The sequence below is a fragment of the Etheostoma cragini genome, chromosome 11, assembly GCF_013103735.1.
Source record: "Etheostoma cragini isolate CJK2018 chromosome 11, CSU_Ecrag_1.0, whole genome shotgun sequence".
NCBI lineage: Eukaryota > Metazoa > Chordata > Actinopteri > Perciformes > Percidae > Etheostoma > Etheostoma cragini.
In genome coordinates this window covers 15169651-15192140 of record NC_048417.1, presented here as the reverse complement: position 1 = coordinate 15192140, position 22490 = coordinate 15169651, and the positions used below count along the sequence as shown (strand labels likewise).

Sequence of the window (22490 nt, the reverse complement as noted above, 5' to 3'; positions counted from 1 at the left end):
TTGGTTTCGGCATATTACAGAGATTCAAACATAAATTATGAAACACAAATCCCCAACTCAAAGTCAAAATTACCTAACATGCGTGCCATACTGTTTTACTTCCGCAGCCAATGACGTACTCAACATGAGTTTTTTACCCTGGTTAGTGTCTTTCAGGCAGGAGCCTAGGCATACCATTAGACAGTTCTAGAAGCATGCATACTGGTGAGGTAGGCTAATGGTTGCGGTCGAGAGTCCTTAAGCAAGCAACCCGTTGTCCAGAGGGGTTCATTAAGGTGAGAACCCCTAAACTGACACAAATTAGACCACGACACCCCCATCCACTCCGTTTGATAAGATTTCATCTCAGGGTCCTCCATCCGATAGAATTTAGCTTTTAGATGTTATGTTACAGAAAGTGTATGAAACCAATGGCCTAATAGTCATATATTCTGTCATTGTGTTACTTACGGATGAAATTATAGTAAACATAAGGAGTCCCCTTTTTTCTGGGGACCTCTTGGAACCCACACAAGGACCACTGGGGGTCCTTGGACCCTACTTTGAGAACAAGTGATGTGGATGGTTTCTGAGAAAGCTGTACCTTTTTAACATCTTTTAAAAACACAAGTATACATGTATGTATATATCAAATCTGTACACACAAAACTGCCCATGTACTGTATCAATTACCCATGACAAAATTACCAAACACAAAATTTGTTTATCTTTTTGGTTGGAGTCTGCTCATTTCTTCTTGGGAATGTTGAATGGTAATGCACACAAAAACATATTTTTCAATCCCAATACCTTCAAAACATATTAAAATGTCTTTACCCTGAAATTGATTGGTTGGCCCATAACATGTTAAACATCAATCCAACACATTATGGTAGGCTATACAGTGATACAAATAAATGACAAATTGTTCTTCTGTTCATATAAAGTGCAAGAATATTAAATGCTAAATGTAAATCTCCCTAATGTCTGTTTAGCTGGATATGTTTTTGCAAGATTTTAAATGAAACCTCTTCACAAGAAAGCTGTGCCTGACAGGTTAGTTTCAGGTCATACAGTGTCGCACTGTTTCCGTGTTTCCCAGCTACGTGCCCGGCTGCGTTGACTGGCGCACGCTAGGAAATACTGACGTCCCCGCCGCGCCATCTTTAGAAAACAGTGAGCTACAGTGCCCAACGCTGAATGAAACTTGATTTTCGTCGTTTTTGGGAGCTGCTCGCTATATGGAGTGATATCCTTGTTTTTCCAGGTGATGTGATTTCGCATTAACCACATCTTGGCGATATATTTGTGTAGTTAAGATGTCGAAATTGTATGCGTTACGTCATGTAGAAGAATCCCTGTTCATGTTATCTGACTGATGCTAGGTGAATTTGCTAATGCTAACACCAGGCCTACCGTTAGGGTGACGGTGTGTCTACGTGAAACCATACTTATAGATTCAAAAAACAAACGACTGTTTAAAATCCCCCCCTGTCGTCGCAGCGTTAACGCTACCCGTGTCAGTAACGTTTATGTTGTCCATTATATAGCAATTGGTAGTTATTCACAAAGCACCTTTTATTAAACGTAAACTCAAAGTGCTTTACATTGGAAGACAAAATGTAAAACTGTAAGCACGAGAACAAAGCATAAACAAAAAAATACAGTATAAGCATCAACACAACAAGCCCTGTACAAAAAAAGCAATTGTAAACACACACACACACACACACACACACACACACACACACACACACTCTCACACAGTGATTAACCAAAAGCCTTTAAGGACAAGTTAAGTCATGTAGAGCTAAATTATCTTTTTGTTCTTTCTCTCTTTCAGGTGTTTTGACCAGTAAAGGAGATCATGGGGATCAAGGTTCAGCGCACTCGCTGCTTCCTTGACATTGGCATCAGTAATGTGCTCGGTAAGAAGGACACCTCAAGTTTCTGGCTACTTACTGATACATTAACTCAGTTGTTAGTTTATTGGGTAATTGCAGCTAAATGATAATTCAGTCTAATATGAAAACCCTGTAATAAATGTTACCTCCGTTAATGGTTTGGTCCAGTTTTTGTTGAAACCGTTTTGGAGAGGTGTTGATTAAACTGTGTTGTCATTTTGGAGGATAATCATGTGTGCTGGTGTTGAATTGTGTTGTATATTAACAATGTTTTTAATATGTAGTTTACAATCATTGGGTTTCAGTAGGATGTATTGCATAGATGTTGTATTATATTGCATTAGTACTAATGTACTGACCACTGAAGGTCATTATTTTATCATAATAAACACTAACAATACTCTTTCCTTGCAGTCGGCAGAGTTGTGGTTGAACTCTTCTCAGACATCTGTCCCAAAACATGTGAAAATTTCAGGTGCCTCTGCACAGGTGAATAATTGTTTTCTACACAATAATATGCCAGAAAATGTTTTTTCAGTTTTAATATTGATAGCTGACAAGTTTGTTTCATTCAGGTGAAAAAGGCATTGGTAAAGGCACTATGAAACCCCTGCACTACAAAGGATGTCTGTTCCATCGAGTTGTAAAAGACTTCATGATTCAAGGAGGAGACTTCAGTGAAGGTGAGTTATGAAAGTTGGGAAGATGTGAATGGGGCACTTAATTTGTTAACATAGAGTTAGTGTGTTAAAAGCGTCACAAAGCAGTTGTTTTTTACCTGCTACATATGCATGTATGGCATCAGGTGTCCACATCTTACAACCATCAACCTAACTAAATGTATTTGTATAACCAGCAATTAGCAGATGTTTTAAAACCCCATAAATCTCTTTCACGTAGCAGCCCCTTTCTTATGTTTTATTTCTCCTCTGACATCGTAGGTAATGGACGAGGAGGCGAATCCATCTATGGAGGCTTTTTTGAAGGTAAAAGAATCCAATGTCAGAGCTGTCAGTTGTTATCCAAACCGATGTTGGCTTCAAGATGGCAGTACAATCTTATCCTTTTTCCCCAGATGAAAGCTTTGCTGTTAAACACAACAAGGGGTACCTGTTGTCTATGGCCAATAGGGGCAAGGATACAAATGGATCACAGTTTTTTATGTAAGCATCTCTTCTTTTATATTATAGATTTGATGCATTATTATTAGTGTATTCTGTCATCCTTAAGTCATACAAATAATGAAATGCCTTTTTGTCTTGAATGGCCTGCTTTAACACTTCAGAACTACAAAACCCTCACCACATCTGGATGGGTGAGTGCTGCTTCATTGCATCTAACACAGAATGATTGCATTGTGCACAAGTTTTACAAGATGTTTGACTTAGATCACCATAGCTAAAGCTCAACCCCACTGTGTTTTCTTAGTGTTCATGTGGTTTTCGGTCACGTGATTTCTGGCCAAGAGGTTGTTCAAACCATGGAGAACCAGAAAACGGATCCTAATAGCAGGCCGTATGCTGACGTGAATGTCTTGAACTGTGGAGAGCTTGTCCCAAAATCTAAAGGTTTGTTTGTGTAAAGCATTTTCAAAATAAATTTCAAATGTCTTTTTGTGATTTGTTTGCTGTAGATATTTCTAAAGCACTGTTTCTAAAACTCTTAAATGTTTGCAGCAAAGAAAGATGAAAAAAAGAAAGCGCGAGCCTCTTCCAGTTCCAGCAGTAGCTCCAGCAACTCCGAGAGCTCATCCCAGTCCTCCTCTGATTCTGAAGAATCTGAGAAGGAATCTAAGAAGAAGAAAAAGAAGGTGAAGAAGCTAAAAAAGAAAGAGAAGAAGGAAAAGAAAAGGTACCTCATTTGTCACATTTGCACTGTCTGCAGTGTAAACATTATCTAGTGTCTTTATTCTGAGCTGCAGTGCTTTCATAGGTCAGAGGCTGAAAGTGCTGAAGAGAAAGAACAAGAAGAGGTGGTTACATCTACTGTACGTCCTGAAGAAATTCCACCGATCCCAGAGAACAGGTTTCTGTTGAGGAGGAGTCCCCAGACGGTCCAGAAGCCAAAAGAGGAGGCTGAACAGGTTCAGCATAAAAAGGAGGAAAGGCCAAGAGAGAGGTTAGTTTGCTTCACAAACAGCTGATATGACATCATGAATAATGCCATTGTCTGGTCAATTTCATGCCTTGTTTTGTTTTTTCTCTTCAGTGCTGGCACAACATATAACTCTCAATCATCATATCACAGAAGACTGGTGATGACACGATCCGGGAGGAAGATAAAAGGCAGGGGCCCAAGGGTAGGTGAACTGCACCAATGACAAGAACTCCGTTAACATTTTGTCCACTCTGTCACATTTCATATTTTGTCAATGAGATTGGAATTTGTCAAAAAAAACTTGTATAAGGCAGTGACACTGATTGAAAATTGAATTTCACCATTCATAAGTGGTTTGTCATTTTTCCCATCCAGCGCTATCGGACTCCGTCCCGCTCCCGCTCCAGGTCCAGAGATCGTTTTTGGCGCAGTGAAACCCCTCCACACTGGCGTCAGGAGATGCAACGTCAGAGGATGAGGGCAGTCACCGGAGAGCGCTGGATTAAGGGGGACAGGTATGATAACCTCTCTTTGACTTACTAAGGAGGAAGTAAAAGTACAATTCACAAATATAAAACAAAATGAAAAAAGGCTGCCCATTTAAAATGAATTTTGCCAGTCAAGGACCTTAGCTTTCTTTAAATATAAGCCTGCACATATTGACATCTCTGTAGTGTGCCTAGCAGTGATGAAATGTTTGACGTACAACAAGAAAGCTTACATGGGTGGGTACCTGAAACGTTTCCAGATATTAGTTGTGAATGAAATGCAAAGACTGTTTTATTTCTACATTTTAAAGCTATTTAAACAAGGACATTCATTACGTAAGCAAATAATGAAAATGTTTTCTGAACTTTTGAGTAGTGTTTCCACCGGACAAATATATTGGCTCAGAACGTTCTTTACACCTCGCTCGCTAGGGGTGCCTGATTTCCTTGTCATGTTCTGCAGGTGACATTTACTCTTCTTTTTAACAGAGGTGACATGAACGAGGCAAAGGATGAGGCTGCTAAAGCCCCAAGAAGAGAGAGATGGCCCGCTGAATCAAAGCACAAGAACACAGCTGAGGGTAAAAAAGACAAGAAAACTCGGTCCCATAGATCCAAAAGCAAAGAAGAGGACAGTGATGAGAAGAATGAGAATCATAGCAAACACAAGGCAAAGAAACGGGATAAATCTAAAAGCCGCAGTAAAAGCAGAGAAAAGAGTAGGAGGTCTAAAAGCAAAGAGAAGGGTCACAAGCACAAAAGTGATGACAGAAGAGGTCGCTCAAGGAGCAAAGACCAAAATGTGAATAAGAAGGAAAAAGAGTCAGAGTCTGATCACAATAAAGATAAAAATAAGGGTCAAGAGGTGGATACAAAGCATAAAGAGGATACCAAAGGAAAAAATGGTGAGAGAACTAGAACAAAGTCACAAAGTAAGGAAAAGCCAACAACAAAAGATGGGCACAGATCAAGCAGCAGGAACAGGGATAAGAGCAGACGTGCAGTGTCAAAAGACAAAGAAGAAAAACGAGAGAAGGACAGAGAGAGGGGCAGAGAACGTATAACGAGTCAGGACAGACGACACAACAGCGAAAGGGAGAATAAGAAGCGAGGAACATCTAGGGATAAAGAACAGCGAACAAGGAGTCTAGAAAGAAATAAGCCGAGAGACTCGAACAGAAGCAGGCGCTCCAGAAGCAAGAGCAGTAAGAGAGACCGCAGCAAAGACCGGTCCTCTCATAGAAAGGAAAAAGACCACGAATCTGGCAACCAAAGGAGAAGACGTAGCAGCAGTTCTGAGAGCGATAGAGATGAGAAAAGGAGGAGTCAGAAGACCCCAGATAGTAAACGGAGAAAAGCAAGCAGTAGCTCCAGATCCAAAGACAGAAGGAGCCCGGCCAAACCAAGACCAGATAGTACAAAGGGTAAAGACCGAAACGACAGCAAGAGGAATCAATCCAGCTCAAGCTCTGACAGCGACTGAGCCTGTGACGATATCCTACAGGAATAGATTGGGAGTTTTGAAGTCTTTCCCTATTTTTTTACCCACCACACATATAGTATGCAGCATCAGCTTTCTATCTAGAACTTATTCAAAATGTGCATTCAGTGAATAGAAACCCATTCCACAGTTTAGCCAAAGCTAACATGGTTATACAGAAGTACGTCAAAGCTAAACTGTGATACCACCAAAACCTTCACTGGCAGAGCGTAGCACCGTGTAAGCTTTGGCTGAACCACGGACTTCACTGTGCCGCTGAATGGAAGTTGTGGATTTGTCCCCCATTACATGGATCACACTGTTGATGGGCAGCGGAAGCTGCACCACCGGTTTAGAGGATATGTGAATGAAAGCGAAACCTGTCAACATTGTGTAGTGCATTAGCAGTAAGTACCAGGTCTTTTAATTGTACGTGAGCAGATGAGGTCTGTTTTTTTTATTATTATTTTGGATTCTTTAGTAAATTATATTTTCACTTTGCAATAGTGGCCATTTCAATTTTTACTGCAACCAAAATCCTCCTCTCAGAGGACATTTTCTCCTAAAATATATTTCAATTTTATTTAACGCAGTTGGTTTTGGAGATAAAGACCTCTCTTACTTCAGCAAATGTCTGATATTTACTTGTCATGTATTTTTACTACAACAATCAATAAGGAAGAAAACACTCTTCATTGTGTGCATGCTTAGCCCTCAGTGTTTGATGGAACTGCACATTCATACCTTTTCTTAGTTTTATTTTTTTCTTCTTACATCCATGACCTTGTACTGTAATCCTAGTTGTTAACCCATTTTGTGAGAGCTCTGGTTTGTTTTTTGAAAGAAAAAAATTCAATGGCATGCTGTAAGTACAACATAAAATCAATTTGTATAAATTGTGTCTTGTGCAAGTTGGTTTTAAGAAGAAGTCGATTGCCGTATAGAATGAATTGAAGGCTCAACTTTGATTTTAATCAATTGTTTTATTCTGTAAATAATGTCACAACTGCAATTTATTGGAGGCCCACACATTATTAGCATCCAAAATTACAATAATCAACAGTATTCAGGAAATTCACACTGTACTGTCAACATTTTGTCCTCCAGTGTCAGGTTCAATTAACTGCAGTGCTGATTAAAAGCTTGGTTCAGTCCCTGGTTTTAGAGTCTTCTTCTTTGCTTGGGTAAGTTGATACGCACAGATAAACAGAACATTTGAATTATTTCAAACCACAAATATGTCTGGAATTAATCTCACTGCAGCTTTCAAGTTTTTATGTTTCGTGAAAGAATGTATGGAACATTACAGAAATTTGTGAGAATTTCTAATTCTAAAATAATTTTAGAGAATTCTAAAACATTCACACCGTTGTCTAAAGCACATATCACTCTCCATTTCCCTGAAGAACCCTTTGTAGAACATCCATGCAAAAGTTTTTAATTTTTTTCTAAAATCACCCCCTGTTTACCAAACGGTGTACTATAAGTGAAAAGTATGCACTATATCTTGCTCTCCAAAATCTCAACAACTGGACTAAGAAAGTAGTCCCCATGACATGGAGGCCACCTTTTGTAAGTAGAATATTTTGAGCAATTTCATGCCTTTATTGGAGAGATGGGAACGGGATACTCCCGGGGTTAACGCAAACCAGTTATGGTTCATATTCGTTGCCTTTAAATTTAAAAACTGCAGCTCTACCCCTACAAGGAATGACTCAACCTAATGACTTCACAAGTGTCCCATGTCCCAATTTACTATTCACTACACAGCAAACTATTTAGTGTATATTATAAACAGAATAATGAATGAGTACGCAAGGGAGTTATTTCAGACAGCCTCTGTCAAAACATCTCAAGGATGTTATTAAAAGATTTAGTGGTAAGTGTGTTGAACACTCTTGAAACCAGAATCGTCAGCTGGGAGTGACCTACGACCATGTAAACCCAAGTCGTCTCTTTGTGTCTTGAATATCTACGGCCTCATTAAGCTTTTTAATGCTCTGGGTGGCACCAGAGACATATTTGGGCATTTGAGCACCAGTACAGTCCTGAACGAGGTAGATAGGCTTGACTCCATTAGAAATGGGACCAAGCCCTCCTCCGAGCCCTTCCCCTGCGGCTTTGCAAAGTGGAACCACATTTCGCTGAGACTCCGCCGCTGCGCTGATGATGTGCCGTGAATACTGTTGAAACAGTTTTTCCTCTTCAGCAATGAGCTCTGCGGTCTTCACTTCAAACTCGTGTTCCTCTCTTCTCAGCTGCTGATGCCAGGCACTTTTTTGAGCCTTTTTATTTTGAAAGGATAAAAGACAAACGTCAAACTACCACCAAACCAAAGATGTTCATTTTTGCATCGATGCGTGACAAGTTTTAACATTACCATTTGTGAGGCATGGAATTCTTGTAGTTTTCTTCTATCTTCTTTGATCTTCTGAGCCTTCAATTGTTGTTTCTCAGAAAATATTCTGTCAGCCTGTTTCTTGGCCTCAAGTCTGTCTTGGGTGTTCTGTTTGGCCGTTTTGTCCTTCTGCTCCTTTTCTTGTCTCTGATGAAATAGTTTGTGTTACAGGTGTGAGAACATTCTCAGGTGATCTCAGGTGGAACCAGATGTCAATGTAGCTGTACCACAAAAACATACAACAATCTTTTTTTTTAACCCACAGGTCACAAGCCCACATAAATGACTAAGTAGACATTTAGTATTAAGGGTTTAACAAAGGCTTTATGCTCCGGTAACTTTGTGTTTTGCAGGTGCAGCATCTCAGCGTGTGTTACCAGGTATTCTCTGTGTGCAGCGATCGACTCCAACATTGCAGCCTTCTTTTCCTCCTCCTTCCTCTGCTGCTGGGCCTGTTTTGCATCCCGCTCAGCGACGGCCTTCGCAGTCCTCTGCTCCTCGCTGTCAGTGTGCTCCTGCTGTGCGATGGTCAGCTTGTCCATGATCCTCTCTCTGCGCATCTGGGCCTCTCTGAAGAATGACACAACACACAAGTATGATCAATATACACTAGGGATCCGTTGAGATGACTGGATGCACACAAAGCTAGGACAAGCTTGAAACTTGTTGTTTCGCCGAGTCTTACTTGAACAATTCCTTTTCTTTCTCTTTCCGTAACTTCATCATTTTTTGTTTTGCAGAGAGAAAAAGTTTTCTTTGCTCCTCTTCGGCATCCTTTTTTTGTGTATCCGCTGCTTTTATGAGGTCTCTATTGGTGATATGTTCCTGAACACACAGAGGATACAGTAGGAAACATGTTTTATAAAATAAGGATACAATTATTAGATAACCTGCCCTGCTAAGGCCCTACCAGGTGAGCATGCATTAGGTCTCTCTTCAGCTTTGCTTGTCTTTCTTCCTCCATTCTCTGCTCCCATTGGTAGAGCTCTTGAAGGCGTTGGGTTTCCTCTCCGTCCTTTTTGTTCTCTATCTTCTGTCGCTCTCTCAGTAACTTATTTTCCTTGACCCTAAAGAAAAGACAGATAGATAGATACATACTTTATTAAAATTGAGGGAGGTTGTAGGCCTCCAGTAGCTTAGACAACCATAACACAACAAACATATATCTCACATACATAAAAACCACTTACAGAAATCTAAAGAGTTAAAACATTTGAACCATATTTTCAGCTAAATGGTTTTTTACTCAAGCCTTCTTCTCAGATTCTTATGTGAAATTAGTCACAACCAGGCACAGCTGTAAAATAAGACGTTAAATGCTAGTTCTCATGCAATTTTACCATATGATAGACAAAATACAACGGAAATGTATATATTTGAAGTTTTTAAATTCTCGGAAGACCCCGACAATCGGTGCATCTGCAGTGTGTTCAAAGCTGCTTGTTGGGTCCGATGTGGGACTTACTGTTCTTTTAGCTGCTCTGCCACAGCCTGTCTCTCAAGCTTTTTCTGCAGTGCTTTCTCCTGCTCCTTTCTCAAGGCTTCTTCCTCTCTGCTCCCTACCATATTCAGGAATTCTTTGTCAACATCTTTAGAGGCACTCTTGATTCTTTTCCTCAGTTCGATCTGAGCTTCCCTCTCCTTCAGCACCTCTGTCAGCAAGAGTGCCCGCTGTGGAAGTCACAGCAGTCATTCCTTATCCCAAAAAACATCAAGATATATAGCCAGACATGTACAGGTGACACGATACTACTCAAGAGATACTTACATGTAATCCTTTAACACGGTCGGTTTGATAGTAAAGCTGAGTCTTGGCTTTTTCAACGGCCTCTCTCCGCTGTTGCTCCTGATATTTGGCCTCTTCCATATCAGTCAATTTCTTTTTCTCCTCTTCAATCTCCTCACGGAGCTTCTTTGCCTCTAGCTTTTTTTGCCTTTGACCCTTTGATAGATGTAAACATATCAATGCAGTATATTGTGCTTCTATTGTGCAACCTCACAAGCACATCAAATCTGTACAGGCAACTTACAGCAATGGTATTGGACCACAGTTTCACCACTTCTTTTGATTGCAGGTGAAGGGCCTCTCTCTGTTTTGCTGCCTCTCTCATTCTCTCCTTGTCTTTATTAACCTGGTTTATTTCATCTTGAATCCTTTGCCATTCGGCCTTGGTTAAGACTGTGACTTTCCGGAGGTCTGGTGGCTGGATCATCCTGCTGGCTTCCTCACCTGAAGACACTTTTAAAAAGAAAGGAGGAAAGAAGACACACTACATCTAGACCACAGTATATTTAAGGGGACTACAAAAAGATACACCACCACTTTGTGTCATTTACGTAGCTGAAGTCCAGATGAATTATTTAAAATAGTTAGCTACATATTACAGTAAATGCTTTTATCTAGAATGTTATACAATGTTTTTTTATGTTGAAGGTTTACATTTGGTATTTGCACATGAATTGAAAAATATATATAACTCTGAACTATTTGAGATCAAGTGAGGAATTGCCTTTTGACATTTATAAACATTTGTGTTTTGTCTGTTGGTGGCTAACGCTAGTCAAAAGATCCTTCACGGGCTGAGTTTGCACTGGAGTGTTCTGTTTCTGACCATGCATATGACAAATATAAGTATACGCAAAAATAATACTATGCAGTAATATTAAATAGCTGTAGCATTGCACCGGAAGTTGTTTTCTTTTGAAAGTGTCTACATGTTTTTTTTTTTGTGAGATAGGTGCACAAATTATTAAATCGTGTGTTTTTGGAACCATGTCTTTCTGACTTGAGTTTAACCTTAACGTTACAGTATTAAAAGGTGGCTACCACCAACAACTATTTCTATTATCTGTCTATTAGCGACGCGTTAGCAATTAGCGTAGGTTAAAGTTTGTTTTTGTTAACTCTCACCTCTTTTACTAGAGCCTCTTCTTCGGCCGTACTGAACCACCGATGCCATTTGTATTAGATATATAGTATATACAATTATTTTTTTAAATAGGTCTATGCTTCTACCTCCAAATAAAACAGTTGATAAATAAAACCTTTACTGTAGCTAGCTAGCTAGATAGCGTTAAATCTTACCCGGTTACATAGCTACAGCTTTCAGTGTCCGCATTTGTTGCATTGTATCTAGGCAACGGCTGAACCAATCTGAAGCATTTTCGCTAATAGACGACAGGTGGCGCTGTGTTTTATTTATTTATTTTTTACTTTATTAAAGACAATATTCTGTATACAACACATATAGGACGTAAAAAGTAATACACTACAACATTGACATTACAAGGCCGAGGGATACAGGCAAAGAGAATAAGTTATTTTTATTCAAAAGTCTAAGTAAAACAAACCACATCATTCATCGAGCTTCCAAGTCCCAAAGGTTGTGTATAATGGCATAGTCCTCATTAGAGTTCTTTGAATTTTTATATATTTATACATTTAATTTTTGGAAAAGGGAAAGAAAGGTTTGGAACCATTGTATTTTTGATTGTGGTATTCAGCAAGTAAAAGTAAAAGATTTATTGTAAAATATTTTTTTCCCAAAACGATGTTTGAACAAATGTGCAGGTTGCGCTGTGTCCCCGAAGTTAGTCCTGTTTAAATGTAACACCACATAGCTTAGTTTACATAAATCTGGACAAAAATGTTTGCACCTTTGCGCTTCTTTCAAATCATGCAACTTTTCTTTAAAAGTACTCAAAGTATTTCTTTGGTTTACTGCAGAACAAAACAAGACAAAATTAATTTTTTGTCAAACAAAAATCATACTAAGGATTCGGGAGTCAGAGCAGGTCACAATATTATTGGAATTAGTAAGACATAATTGGATTTTAAGCAGGTGATTCCTATCAATTGTAATTCAATTGTAAAACTTATTTGTAATTTAACTAGTTTAAATAGAGAACAGCTGATCCATATTCTGCTGTTTTGTGTCAGTGTGTCTATCACGCTGGAAGTCAGACAAGATGGTATCAGAGTATGGACAATCCCAAATCTACACGTCCCTTTCTAAAGACCTGTTTCTGTGTCCACTCTATGTTATTTTTCAAGGGAGAAATTTGGAAATGTCACAGTAGGAAAAACACACAATAAAATCAATGATTCAATTTCAAATTGATGGATATCTGAATGCAGGGTCACTGTCACACCTTCATACTGGGACACTTAACAATGCAAAATAACAACATAACACTCATACAGATTCTGCATACAAACAACTTGTGTTTTTAAAATCTAGTGTTGAAAGCAGATATAATGGCATGAATGGGACTGTCATGTGCAGCTTATTAGTCATGTGGTGAACAGCATTTCTTAACTTATGATTAAAATGGACTTGTCGGACCTCTTTAATGAAGGAATGAAAGTAGGCTATACAATACAGGATATAACAAAGGTAGGAAGTTTGATATTCTTTGGAGGACTAAAGTGATTTCAACAAAAACACATTTCATTTCATTTCATTAGCTTCATATGAACTTTCAGAGTGTGAATTCATGGTGATTACATCCCCTCTATGGTATCACCATAACATTTACCTAAGTTTAGTATCCTTATACCTATACTAAAATTAATTACATGATATACTTCTTGCTCAGTGTTGGGCAAGTTACTTCCAAAATGTAATATAATGTGGCTTACTATTTACTGTCATTTTTAAGTAATTAGTTATATTACAATATTACTGTCTCTAAATTGTAATGCGTTATACTACTTTTGCATTACTTTTGAGTTACTTTCACCAAAATAACATAGGAGGTTTGACTTGGCAGTGAGCGTGTAAATTTCACTACCGGATCAATAAAGTCTCCTCTTTATCCACTTTAATACATCATAGATTAAAGTAAAATGTATATAAATATGCAACGTAAAGCTATAAAAATACTCAATTAAAACTACCTTAAACTTGTATTGAAGTAGCCCACACATTGTTGTAAAATGTTTGTAAAGCACTTGAAAAAGAAATTCATGTTGTTTAGTTTCAAACTAAGGTTGTCTAAAGGAAATTGTCAATTATAGTGTGATTAAAACTCACTATTAACATTATGGTTTAACAGGAAATTAGTTTTACTGCAAACCGTCACAGAAAGTGCTTTTATTTTGAAGCAACCTACACGGACGTTTTCTGTTGTGTACTCAGTACTTGCTAGCTTACTAATGTGAGATGCTAGATGCAAAACTGTTCAAACTTCCCTTTCCCGTGCCACATCACAAGTATTCCACTATTTTTTAATTTCTATTTTACCTTTATTTTACCAGGGAAAATATTTCACATTGAGATTAAAATCTCGTCTACAAGTAAATATTATACTTAGCCAAAGTAATAACACTGCATATACTATTTCCTGACTATCCTGCCAACTTTTATGTTTATAATTGAAAGTAGGCTACTTCTGTACCTTTGCGTGATGAACATTTTGAATGCATGCTAACAGTGAGTAAGCAGTATCGGAATACTTATTCTACCATTGTTGATGGTTTGACACTCGCATCAAACTGGTCTCAGCATAAAGGATGTATTAAGAGAGATGAATTATGGTCAAGTTATTCTCCAGTATGGAGGGCATGTTACGTCAGAGCAGAGGCGGGTTTATTGTGAAAGGGGGCTGTCTTAAATCAGAGAAAACCTTTCAAAACCGGCATAGGGAAAGCCGTGTCCATCACTTTGGCCACCCAACACCAGTTACCACCAACTACTACCCGAAGAGAAAAACACCAAAATGGCACCTATTTTCATCAAGACGGTTTTAATCAGTGAAAGTGTTGACCCTCGTTGCAAGACTATTCTGGAGGAAAATGGCATCCGAGTTACGGAAAAACAGAATATGAAAAAGGATGAATTGATGGCGGAGATTAAGGTAAAGTTGGCACTTGAATAGGGTACTGCGTACATGCACCGGGTGTTGTTCCTACGTAGCGTGCAACCTTTTGCCATTCATTTTCAAAACAAGTTTAGCTTTAGCTAGCATCATTTTAAAAGCTCGTGTCATTGTTTCCGCTGCAATTTTGTTGTTGAAAATAAAGGGAAAAATTAAGCCTTACGGGTTTTTTTTCATGTCAAGTTTAATGTAAAATGTGTGCATTTTTTTAAGTACTCACGCGCTTTTCTTTTACTCGGACGAGCATTTTGCTGGATGTGACAATTGATTGTACATTTTGTACCGCCCCTTGGGAAGCTGATGCAACTCATCTCTGACTTTACCGGGTCCCGCATCACTTTGACACATGCTTCAGAATGGCATCCTTCATCAGGACTCAGGAGGCTCAGCATGTAATAAAAACTCTATGCAATTTAGATTTGTTAGATTAGAAGTAATGGGTTGCAGTGGAAATGTTGCCATTCAGCCTGACTTCATTGTAGTGTTTTACAACAGATCCAGGGCTGCTATCCCACTGTTAGGCCCTTTGGTAAAAGTAAGCTATGGTTCCCTTTTTCCCCTACCTCCTCTCATGTTAGGCAAGCCATCTTTAGTTGACCCAGACAACCTGATAGGTCTGGATGGTTCATAATGTAGCAGCAGATCAGAAATGTATCTTGGCCCTAAACCATTCAGTGCTATATAAATCAACAGTAGTGTTTTGAAATCAATTGTTCTAGAGATAGGAAGCCAGCATAAAGACCTTTAGAACTGACTGATGTGATGTTAGGTTACCCTTAACCCAGTAAGTCTCAGAAACTGTTCCTACCTGCGCTCATGTGTGCTGGGTGTCAGTTACAGTGCTTTCACACCTGTTGCTAGGTTTTTTGAATCTGAACCCAAAACATGTAGCCTTCTTTGTTCTGGTCCAATTCATCTTTACACTGGTTTTTTACAAATGAACCAAGAGGACTAAACATCAAGGCATATTTACTGATCAGTGGATTATGTACTGATCAGTTTTTGGGTTTCTGCTTTATGAGTATGTTTATCTTCTCTGGTGTTCACAAAGAGCTCACAAAAAAGTAATTTATTCTGAACATTATTAGTCTGGACCCATATAGGTTGTCAAAAATTGCAATTAAAGACTAGAAACATTGCCAAAAGAAGCATTTTGTACCATAATAATACCTGGACATATTTACGGTGTTGTCGCTATATTTTACTTGCTTTATTATTAGGGAACTGCTAAAGTAAGACACAAGTTAAAAGAACCTCTGGGTTAACTTCTCATCTATCACTTTTAAGACGTGTTAAGGAAAATCTTCACACGCGTCAGCTGACATGTTACCATGGTTACAAAATGATCTTGTATCAATAGAGGCCACACATCACTTGCACAGACTGGGAGATAGATATAGGACAACTATATCTACGGAGATAGCTTTTTTTGACCACACATGATCCGCTGTTTTTAAGCTATTAAATTTATGCAAAAAAACACACATGCTGTTATCACGCACGCCTTTGGGTTGTTCAGTTTACTTTCCCACCACAAAGGAAGCGGTCTCAGTCCCATTGTTTATTCTGCACCAGACTTAGCTAATGTGACAGCTTTCACATTAGCCTAAACAAACTTTACTAATGGGGCAAATAAGGTTAGGTGTAAAAGCATTTTTACTTTATAATAATATGAGTAGACTCATGTATTTAAGTTTTGTAGTATTTAAAACTACCTTTTTTTTACAAAATGCTCTTCTACAAGACAGGGCCACAAGATGAGGTAATAATCAGTGTTTTAAGGCCCTCATCATATCAGTTTATACTGTTCTGTAGTGGTGCAAATGATTAAACATTTTGCATTGATTAATGTACCACAAAGTAATGGACACAGTAAATCTGTGGTCTTAGGTGGCCCTGAAGGTTTTTTGGCTTTAACCACAAAAAAAAAAACTCCAACTGTGTGGTTTTTCTAATCATTCTAGGACTATGACGGCCTTGTGGTTAGATCTGCAACAAAGGTAACAGCTGATATCATCAATGCTGCAAATCTCAAAATCATCGGGAGAGCTGGAACTGGTGTGGACAATGTGGATGTTGATGCTGCCACCAAAAAGGGTATTATTGTAATGAAGTAAGTCTCCGCGCTACGGTCAAATTTGATTTACTGTGCCGATTCAATGTTAAGTACTGTCCATTAACTGTAGACCGTTTTCTCCAGCACACCGAGTGGGAACACGATCAGTGCTGCCGAGCTGACATGTGCCCTGCTGATGAGCCTCTCAAGGTGAGATGAGCAATGGTCAACATCCTCAGTCTTTTTAGTGCTATTAATTATGCCATTCTGTTTGCAGAAATGTGCCTCAAGCTGCAATGTCGATGAAACAAGGGAGCTGGGATCGCAAAAAGGTATGCATAGATTGTAGTTTACCCCCGTGTACTGTCTGAAGGACCATGTTTGCAGTTGGCACACAAGGCTATTACTGTTGCATGGTCGGATCCGTTGTTCAGCCAGTCATCACTAATCAGATGTGACACTTGGATAGGGTCATTGTTTTGTTTCTTAATTTTACAGTTCATGGGTGCAGAGCTGTATGGCAAGGTCCTTGGAATAGTTGGTCTTGGAAGAATTGGAAAGGAAGTCGCCTCAAGAATGCAATCATTTGGCATGAGGGTAAGTAACAAGATTATACATGTTAGGATTGGTTGCATTTCTTAGTGGTTAATTGCAATTGATAATTAGATTAAACATACATGGCAAGATTAGTTTTTTGTGCTTCTTAGACAATTGGCTATGATCCAATCACCCCTCCTGAGGTGACTGCCAGCTGGGGGGTGGAGCAGATGTCTCTGGAGCAGCTGTGGCCCCAGTGTGACTATATTACTGTCCACACTCCCCTAATGCCCTCTACTGTTGGTGAGTGTTACTGAAGCTCTCATGATTATATAGCCATCATAAATGTTACTTAATTTATGGATTTAAAACACATTTTTTTCCCACAAGGTCTGCTCAATGATGAAACGTTTGCTAAATGCAAGAAAGGAGTAAAGGTTGTGAACTGTGCACGGGGGGGCATCATCGATGAAGATGCTCTCGTCAGAGCTTTGGAGTCTGGACAGTGCGGAGGAGCAGGACTTGATGTCTTTGTTGAGGCAAGATCATTTGGACAATAACTTTAATCACTCATTGGTATAAGTACATGAGGTGCTGCAGCAGCCTACATCTTACTTTGTGTTTGTTTGGCCACAGGAGCCTCCTAAGAACCGCTCATTGGTCGACCATCCTAATGTCATCAGCTGTCCTCACCTGGGAGCCAGTACGAAGGAGGCTCAGGCTCGCTGTGGGGAGGACATCGCTCTGCAGATTGTGGACATGGTGAAGGGCAAGAAGCTAGTTGGAGCAGTAAGTTCTATTCAGCGTTCTTATACATGTTCAAATAAATGAAGTCTGGGGGGGACTCGTGAGAGACATATAAAAAAAGAGAGTGATCCGAATCAATGCTGCAGAGCTTAAGATATTCTGAACTGTAATCTCCAAATGGGCAAAGCTCCTAAAAAAAATGCAATAATGTAATTGGATCACATCTTTTGTTAGACTTTTCCCTCCTGTTCGTAAGGCAGGCTTTCTGTCTAAAAGTGGTTGTCTGTAAGCACAAGCTACAAAAAACATTACCATAGCTGTTTCCACTTGTTTGGAGACAAAGTTTTGCCTTACTTTACTTTAATGACCATATGACAAGATTAGATGGTTTTTTATTTTTAATTTATGTACAGCATGTAAGGTGAGCTCGGAGCTCTGTGCCGACAACATCATACAGGAAGCATTTGTGAGGTCTTGCCATTCTACACTTGCCAAGCAAGCAATAAATGCACTTAGTGTGATGCATAGTCATTTTGACAAAAAAAAATGATTGTACAATATTGGAAAAGCTTTTTTTTTTCTGTAATGATTTTTAATTTGAAGTAAAAAATCAAACAGATGTGAGCATTTCCATGATATCTCTAGCAATAAGGCACCATTGTTATGAATAAGCGGTTAGGAGAGATTAAGCTGAAGTTAGTGCCAAACAAATTTTTACACAAATACAAATACAGCTTGGGTTCGTAGACACTTAAATTGTTTGACATCTTTAACGTAAGTTTCTGACTTATTAGCATTTTGGAAGATGAGTGATACATCCTGAGGAAATTTTAATCTAAAAAGAACCCACAAAGATTCTCAAGAACTGGTTATATGACCAACTTGTAGCATTGTAAGAAAGTAACACATTTCATATGAAAATTGATATCCACTGATGAAAGTGACATTAAAGAAGGTGAGATATCGCCCGTCATGGCTGTAATGTGGGTCTGATAATGCTCAATTGCATCTGTTTTCTAAATTTGTGATCACATTGGGTTCACAAAAACAGTCTGATTCAATGTCTTCTCCTCCTTTTTTGTAGGTAAATGCACAGGTTCTGGCCAGCACGTTCTCCCAGGAATCTCACCAGTTGATCAAACTGGGAGAAGCTGTTGGAGCTGTTCTGCAATCATGCACTACTTCTTCTAAGACGACGTTAAAACATGTCAAAATCACTACGCAAGGTAAAACTACTGGTCCAACCAGTTTGTGTATCCTGAAAGGGAGGGCAGTATTGAAATGATGGGGAATATACTCCCTCTGGTGGTATGATTGTGAAACAGGCGCTGTTATAGTAATGACCATGTAGTTTTTTAGTTATTTTTAAATCAGCATTTTTGCTTTGAATGTTTCACTTGATAGTAGTGGCAGTTATCACTATTTTTTCTTTAAACCAGGGGATTGTATGAAGACCTCCACTGGTTACATGGCTTCATCAGTACTGGTTGGACTGCTGAACCATGAATCTGGCTGCTGCCCGAACCTCATCAATGTACTCAGCCTAGCCACAGAGTCTGGAATCACGGTACAACTTAAACTTCTTCTGGCACATGCCACATGACAATAATGAGTGTTAAGAAAATAATATTTTCATACATGTGGACTCTTCAGGTGACCCAGAACCACTGTGAATCTGATGGGGCGGCCAGTGGCGTGTGTAAGGTGGAGATTGTGGCCAACGGCAGCAGCTACAAAGCCAGTGGCTCAGTTCAAGGTGGTGTACCAGTCCTATTGGAGCTGAGCGACAGTGTGTTCAAACAGTCGGTCTCTCTCACTGGAAACTTGCTGTTTTTCAAGGCCTCTGCAAGTCCTCAACTCCTATCTTCAGTGGCTGGTAAGAAACTTTTAAAATGAGACAATTAACCAGTATGTTTACAATAAGGCCATAACTGATAGATAAAGATGGGGCAGCTGTGGCTCAGCGGTAGAGCGGTTAATCGGAAGGTTGTGGGTTCGATCCCTGGCCCTGCAGGCCCATGTCAAAGTGTCCTTAGGCAAGACACTGAACCCAGAGTTACCCCAGATACTGCGCCATCTGTGTAAATGTGTGCAAGTTTTTTTCTGATGAACAGATTGCACCTTTTATGGCACATTCTCTGACACTGTGTGAATGGTTCCTGTACTATATAAAAGCCCTTTGAGTAGTTGTTAAGATTGTAATTTAGTGTAATGGTTTACCTTCATAAATGTTCTCATATTCAAGCTTTCATGAGTGAATGTTTTCATGATGGTCTAGACTGAGCTCACAGGACATCGCAAAAGCACAACTAGTTTCAGAATGACAAACATTCATTTTTTAACACAATACAAAAAGTGAAAGGAAAAGATGTTTTAACAACAAGACTTTCAGATCTCCATGTCTACCACAAAATTCATCTCTGACACAACGTGTACTGTGGAGGCTATCTTATAAGCCTCGGCATGGATGGCATGGTGCTCTCAACGCGTAGCGAAAAGATCTTAAGTCCAGGCATTGATTGTCTTTGGGTGGTGTTCCCATTTTTATTATAAAATTGAAAAAGGGGTATTTCACATAAAATAGTACTTTACCCAGTGCTTTTTAATAGAGTTGTGGCATGCTCATGGCCACGGTAAGAACCTTTTTATTTCCTGCCATCCACACCTTTCCCTCACCACCACACCTGTGTATATATTCGTAATTCCCAGTGACGTCCCACACCCAGTGCAATACTCCCCCAAGTGGCTAAAATAAATAACTAAATTAACTAAAAAGGTGTGTACAAGACTGGAGAAATCAGAATAAATATAGTACTTAATAAATAGATAAGACAAATTTACCTTCTTTTCCAGGCAAGTTATATAAACACATCAAGATTCAACAATTCTTATTTCTGATCATCGATAGACCCAAAAAAATGTTGTGCCATTTCATGATAAATTGATACTTTTTTAGTAATCGCATTGTGTAAAGTACAAGTGGGTCTCACACAGCTAAGCTAGCTCTGTTTCCCTCCTTTATCATTCTGATTCTCCCAACCTCAGTGGCTTCTAGATGTAAGATATTAGCAATTTAGACCCATACATTTGTTTAAAATGTTGTCTTTTTTTATTTTTGCTTTTAACAAAATAAACACATTTTCTTAAAACTTAACTTTTAATGGAGTAAATATTACAATACACATTATTCCTGTAGATGTACAGCGTATCAGTCCCGACAAACATTGAATATAACCTCAGTGGAAAAGACACAGTATACATTATATTGTATGTTTTATAATATTGTTTGTGATCTTAAGGCTTTTGATGAAAGGTGTTATTGAGTTATGACTTCTTAGGACTAAATAGCTGTGATTTTCTTTCTTTAATTGGCACCTGGTTTCTCTTTTCCATTGTTTTTTGTTTAGGACTGTTGGCCACAGAGGGAGTGGAGATCGAGTCCTACAGTGCTCCCGCAGGCCGCACCAGGGACATGTGGTTTTGTGTGGGGGTGTCCTCTCTCCTGCGAGACCTCAGTGCCTTGAAGCCTTTGGTACAGGAGGCTTCACAGCTCACTATTTAAATGACCGCAGCAATGCTATCTGAAAGACTTCTACTGAGAGTGTCTGAGTAGAATTGATCTCTCTTGGTTTTAGCATTTACAACTAACCGCTTTGTTTAGAAGTTGAACATTTGCGGTTTAAAACTTTGATTTTGATAACATTCCAGTGTTTAGACTACATGAACTTTGTTAAAGTAAAAATATAAATTAAATTCTTTCAGTGTCAAATGCTGTTCAGTTTGTTTTTTGACCTTTTTAAGCAGAGATTTAAAATAAAGTAACTGTAAGAACAATTTTAACTTAGTAGCAATTGAGGGTTTTTTATTCAGTAAACAGTGTTTTTTTTTTTTAAAGGGATGTACTACACCAAGTTGCCCATCTATTAAGCATGTATGTACAGTTCAATGCAATCTAACACAACAGCCCTACAATACAACTCTTATTTTGTAAAGAATTTAGTTTTTGTGTGGAATTAATTTCAATTCCATGGTCAATTTTAGGGCAGTAGTCAATAGAATGTTATTCCATTACATTGTATATGGGTACATACGTATATGGGTATATTAAACTAACAAACAGCAGTGGTGGGAAGTAAGTAACTCAAGTAAATTTACTCAAGTACGGCACTTTAGTCCACTTTTGAGGTGGATCCACTTAAGTATCTCAATGTTCTGATATTTGCCACTAAATTATTGGAAATATTGTACTTTTCCCCTTCACTACATTTATTTAACCCTACTGTTGTCCTTGGGTCAAATTTGACCATTTCCGGATTTTTTTTATACAAATTGTCAAAGAAAATACCGTAGATGGTTCCAACCAGTTTATTACTTTGATTTAATTTGATCGTATTTGAAGAAAAAGAAACAAAAGAACCTTTTAAAAAAGTGACAAATGTTGGAAAAAATCTTCAAAAACGTGAAAAGTAAATCGACAAAAGTAGCTAAAAAAAATCTACAACAACATCATAAAAACTGCTGGAAGAAATTGACAAAACGTTACGTGTTTGACGGGAAGACAATTAAATGATTAATACTCATTAGTCTGCAGATATAGATAAGTAAAACAAAATTAAAGTTAAAGATACATGATCTATTTTTAAAATAACTATTATTGATCCCTTGGTGATAATTACATGATACCAGGTATAGGCTATATAAATGAAAATGAGCCCCACCATTAAATTACAATTTTCACTGTGACTTCAATGAATGATCTTTTTAGTTTTTAGTCCACCATTGTTTTATGTATCTTAGTAAGTAGGCCTAGTATATTTAAAGACTGTTAATAGGCTACTCTCCTGCGTGCTTGAATTCCATGTACTTTTTTACTAGAGTAGGCTACGAGTACAAACACGCTGGTGTGGTCATATGCCTCAGATCT

The 22490-nt window shown here is 38.6% G+C and overlaps 3 protein-coding genes across 7 annotated transcripts; 2 read left to right on the top strand and 1 right to left on the bottom strand.

Moving 5' to 3' along the window:
• The first annotated feature begins 322 nt into the window (after nt 1-322).
• phgdh (phosphoglycerate dehydrogenase) lies at nt 323-21335 on the top strand. Of its 2 annotated transcripts, XM_034885057.1 has the most exons (13): nt 323-327; nt 13999-14205; nt 16191-16339; nt 16427-16492; nt 16560-16614; nt 16781-16879; nt 16990-17122; nt 17210-17358; nt 17456-17608; nt 18651-18792; nt 19006-19133; nt 19220-19442; nt 20974-21128. In XM_034885057.1, exons 2-13 carry the CDS (start codon nt 14068-14070, stop codon nt 21126-21128), a joined length of 1590 nt encoding a protein of 529 aa, XP_034740948.1. In that variant the 5' UTR covers nt 323-327; nt 13999-14067. The 2 variants fall into 2 exon arrangements, with proteins under 2 accessions (XP_034740948.1, XP_034740947.1); XM_034885056.1 differs by lacking the exon at nt 323-327 and having other exon boundaries at nt 14068-14205; nt 20974-21335.
• ppig (peptidylprolyl isomerase G (cyclophilin G)) lies at nt 1108-6922 on the top strand. Its single transcript, XM_034885035.1, has 13 exons — nt 1108-1249; nt 1827-1907; nt 2298-2372; nt 2459-2566; nt 2825-2869; nt 2959-3046; nt 3169-3198; nt 3312-3451; nt 3560-3734; nt 3816-4001; nt 4092-4182; nt 4356-4495; nt 4958-6922. The coding sequence occupies exons 2-13, from the start codon at nt 1847-1849 to the stop codon at nt 5949-5951; spliced, it is 2133 nt and encodes a 710-aa protein (XP_034740926.1). The 5' UTR covers nt 1108-1249; nt 1827-1846; the 3' UTR covers nt 5952-6922.
• Nucleotides 6896-14538, bottom strand: ccdc173 (coiled-coil domain containing 173). Of its 4 annotated transcripts, none has more exons than XM_034885052.1 (9): nt 14447-14538; nt 10377-10585; nt 10115-10288; nt 9812-10017; nt 9257-9413; nt 9032-9171; nt 8724-8916; nt 8329-8493; nt 6896-8233 (listed from the first exon to the last, which is right to left on the bottom strand). In XM_034885052.1, the coding sequence occupies exons 1-9, from the start codon at nt 14535-14537 to the stop codon at nt 7877-7879; spliced, it is 1692 nt and encodes a 563-aa protein (XP_034740943.1). In that variant the 5' UTR covers nt 14538; the 3' UTR covers nt 6896-7876. The 4 variants fall into 4 exon arrangements, with proteins under 4 accessions (XP_034740943.1, XP_034740945.1, XP_034740946.1 ...); XM_034885054.1 differs by lacking the exon at nt 14447-14538 and adding an exon at nt 11432-11493; XM_034885055.1 differs by lacking the exon at nt 14447-14538 and adding an exon at nt 11258-11461 and having other exon boundaries at nt 10377-10622.
• Nucleotides 21336-22490: the final 1155 nt, after the last annotated feature.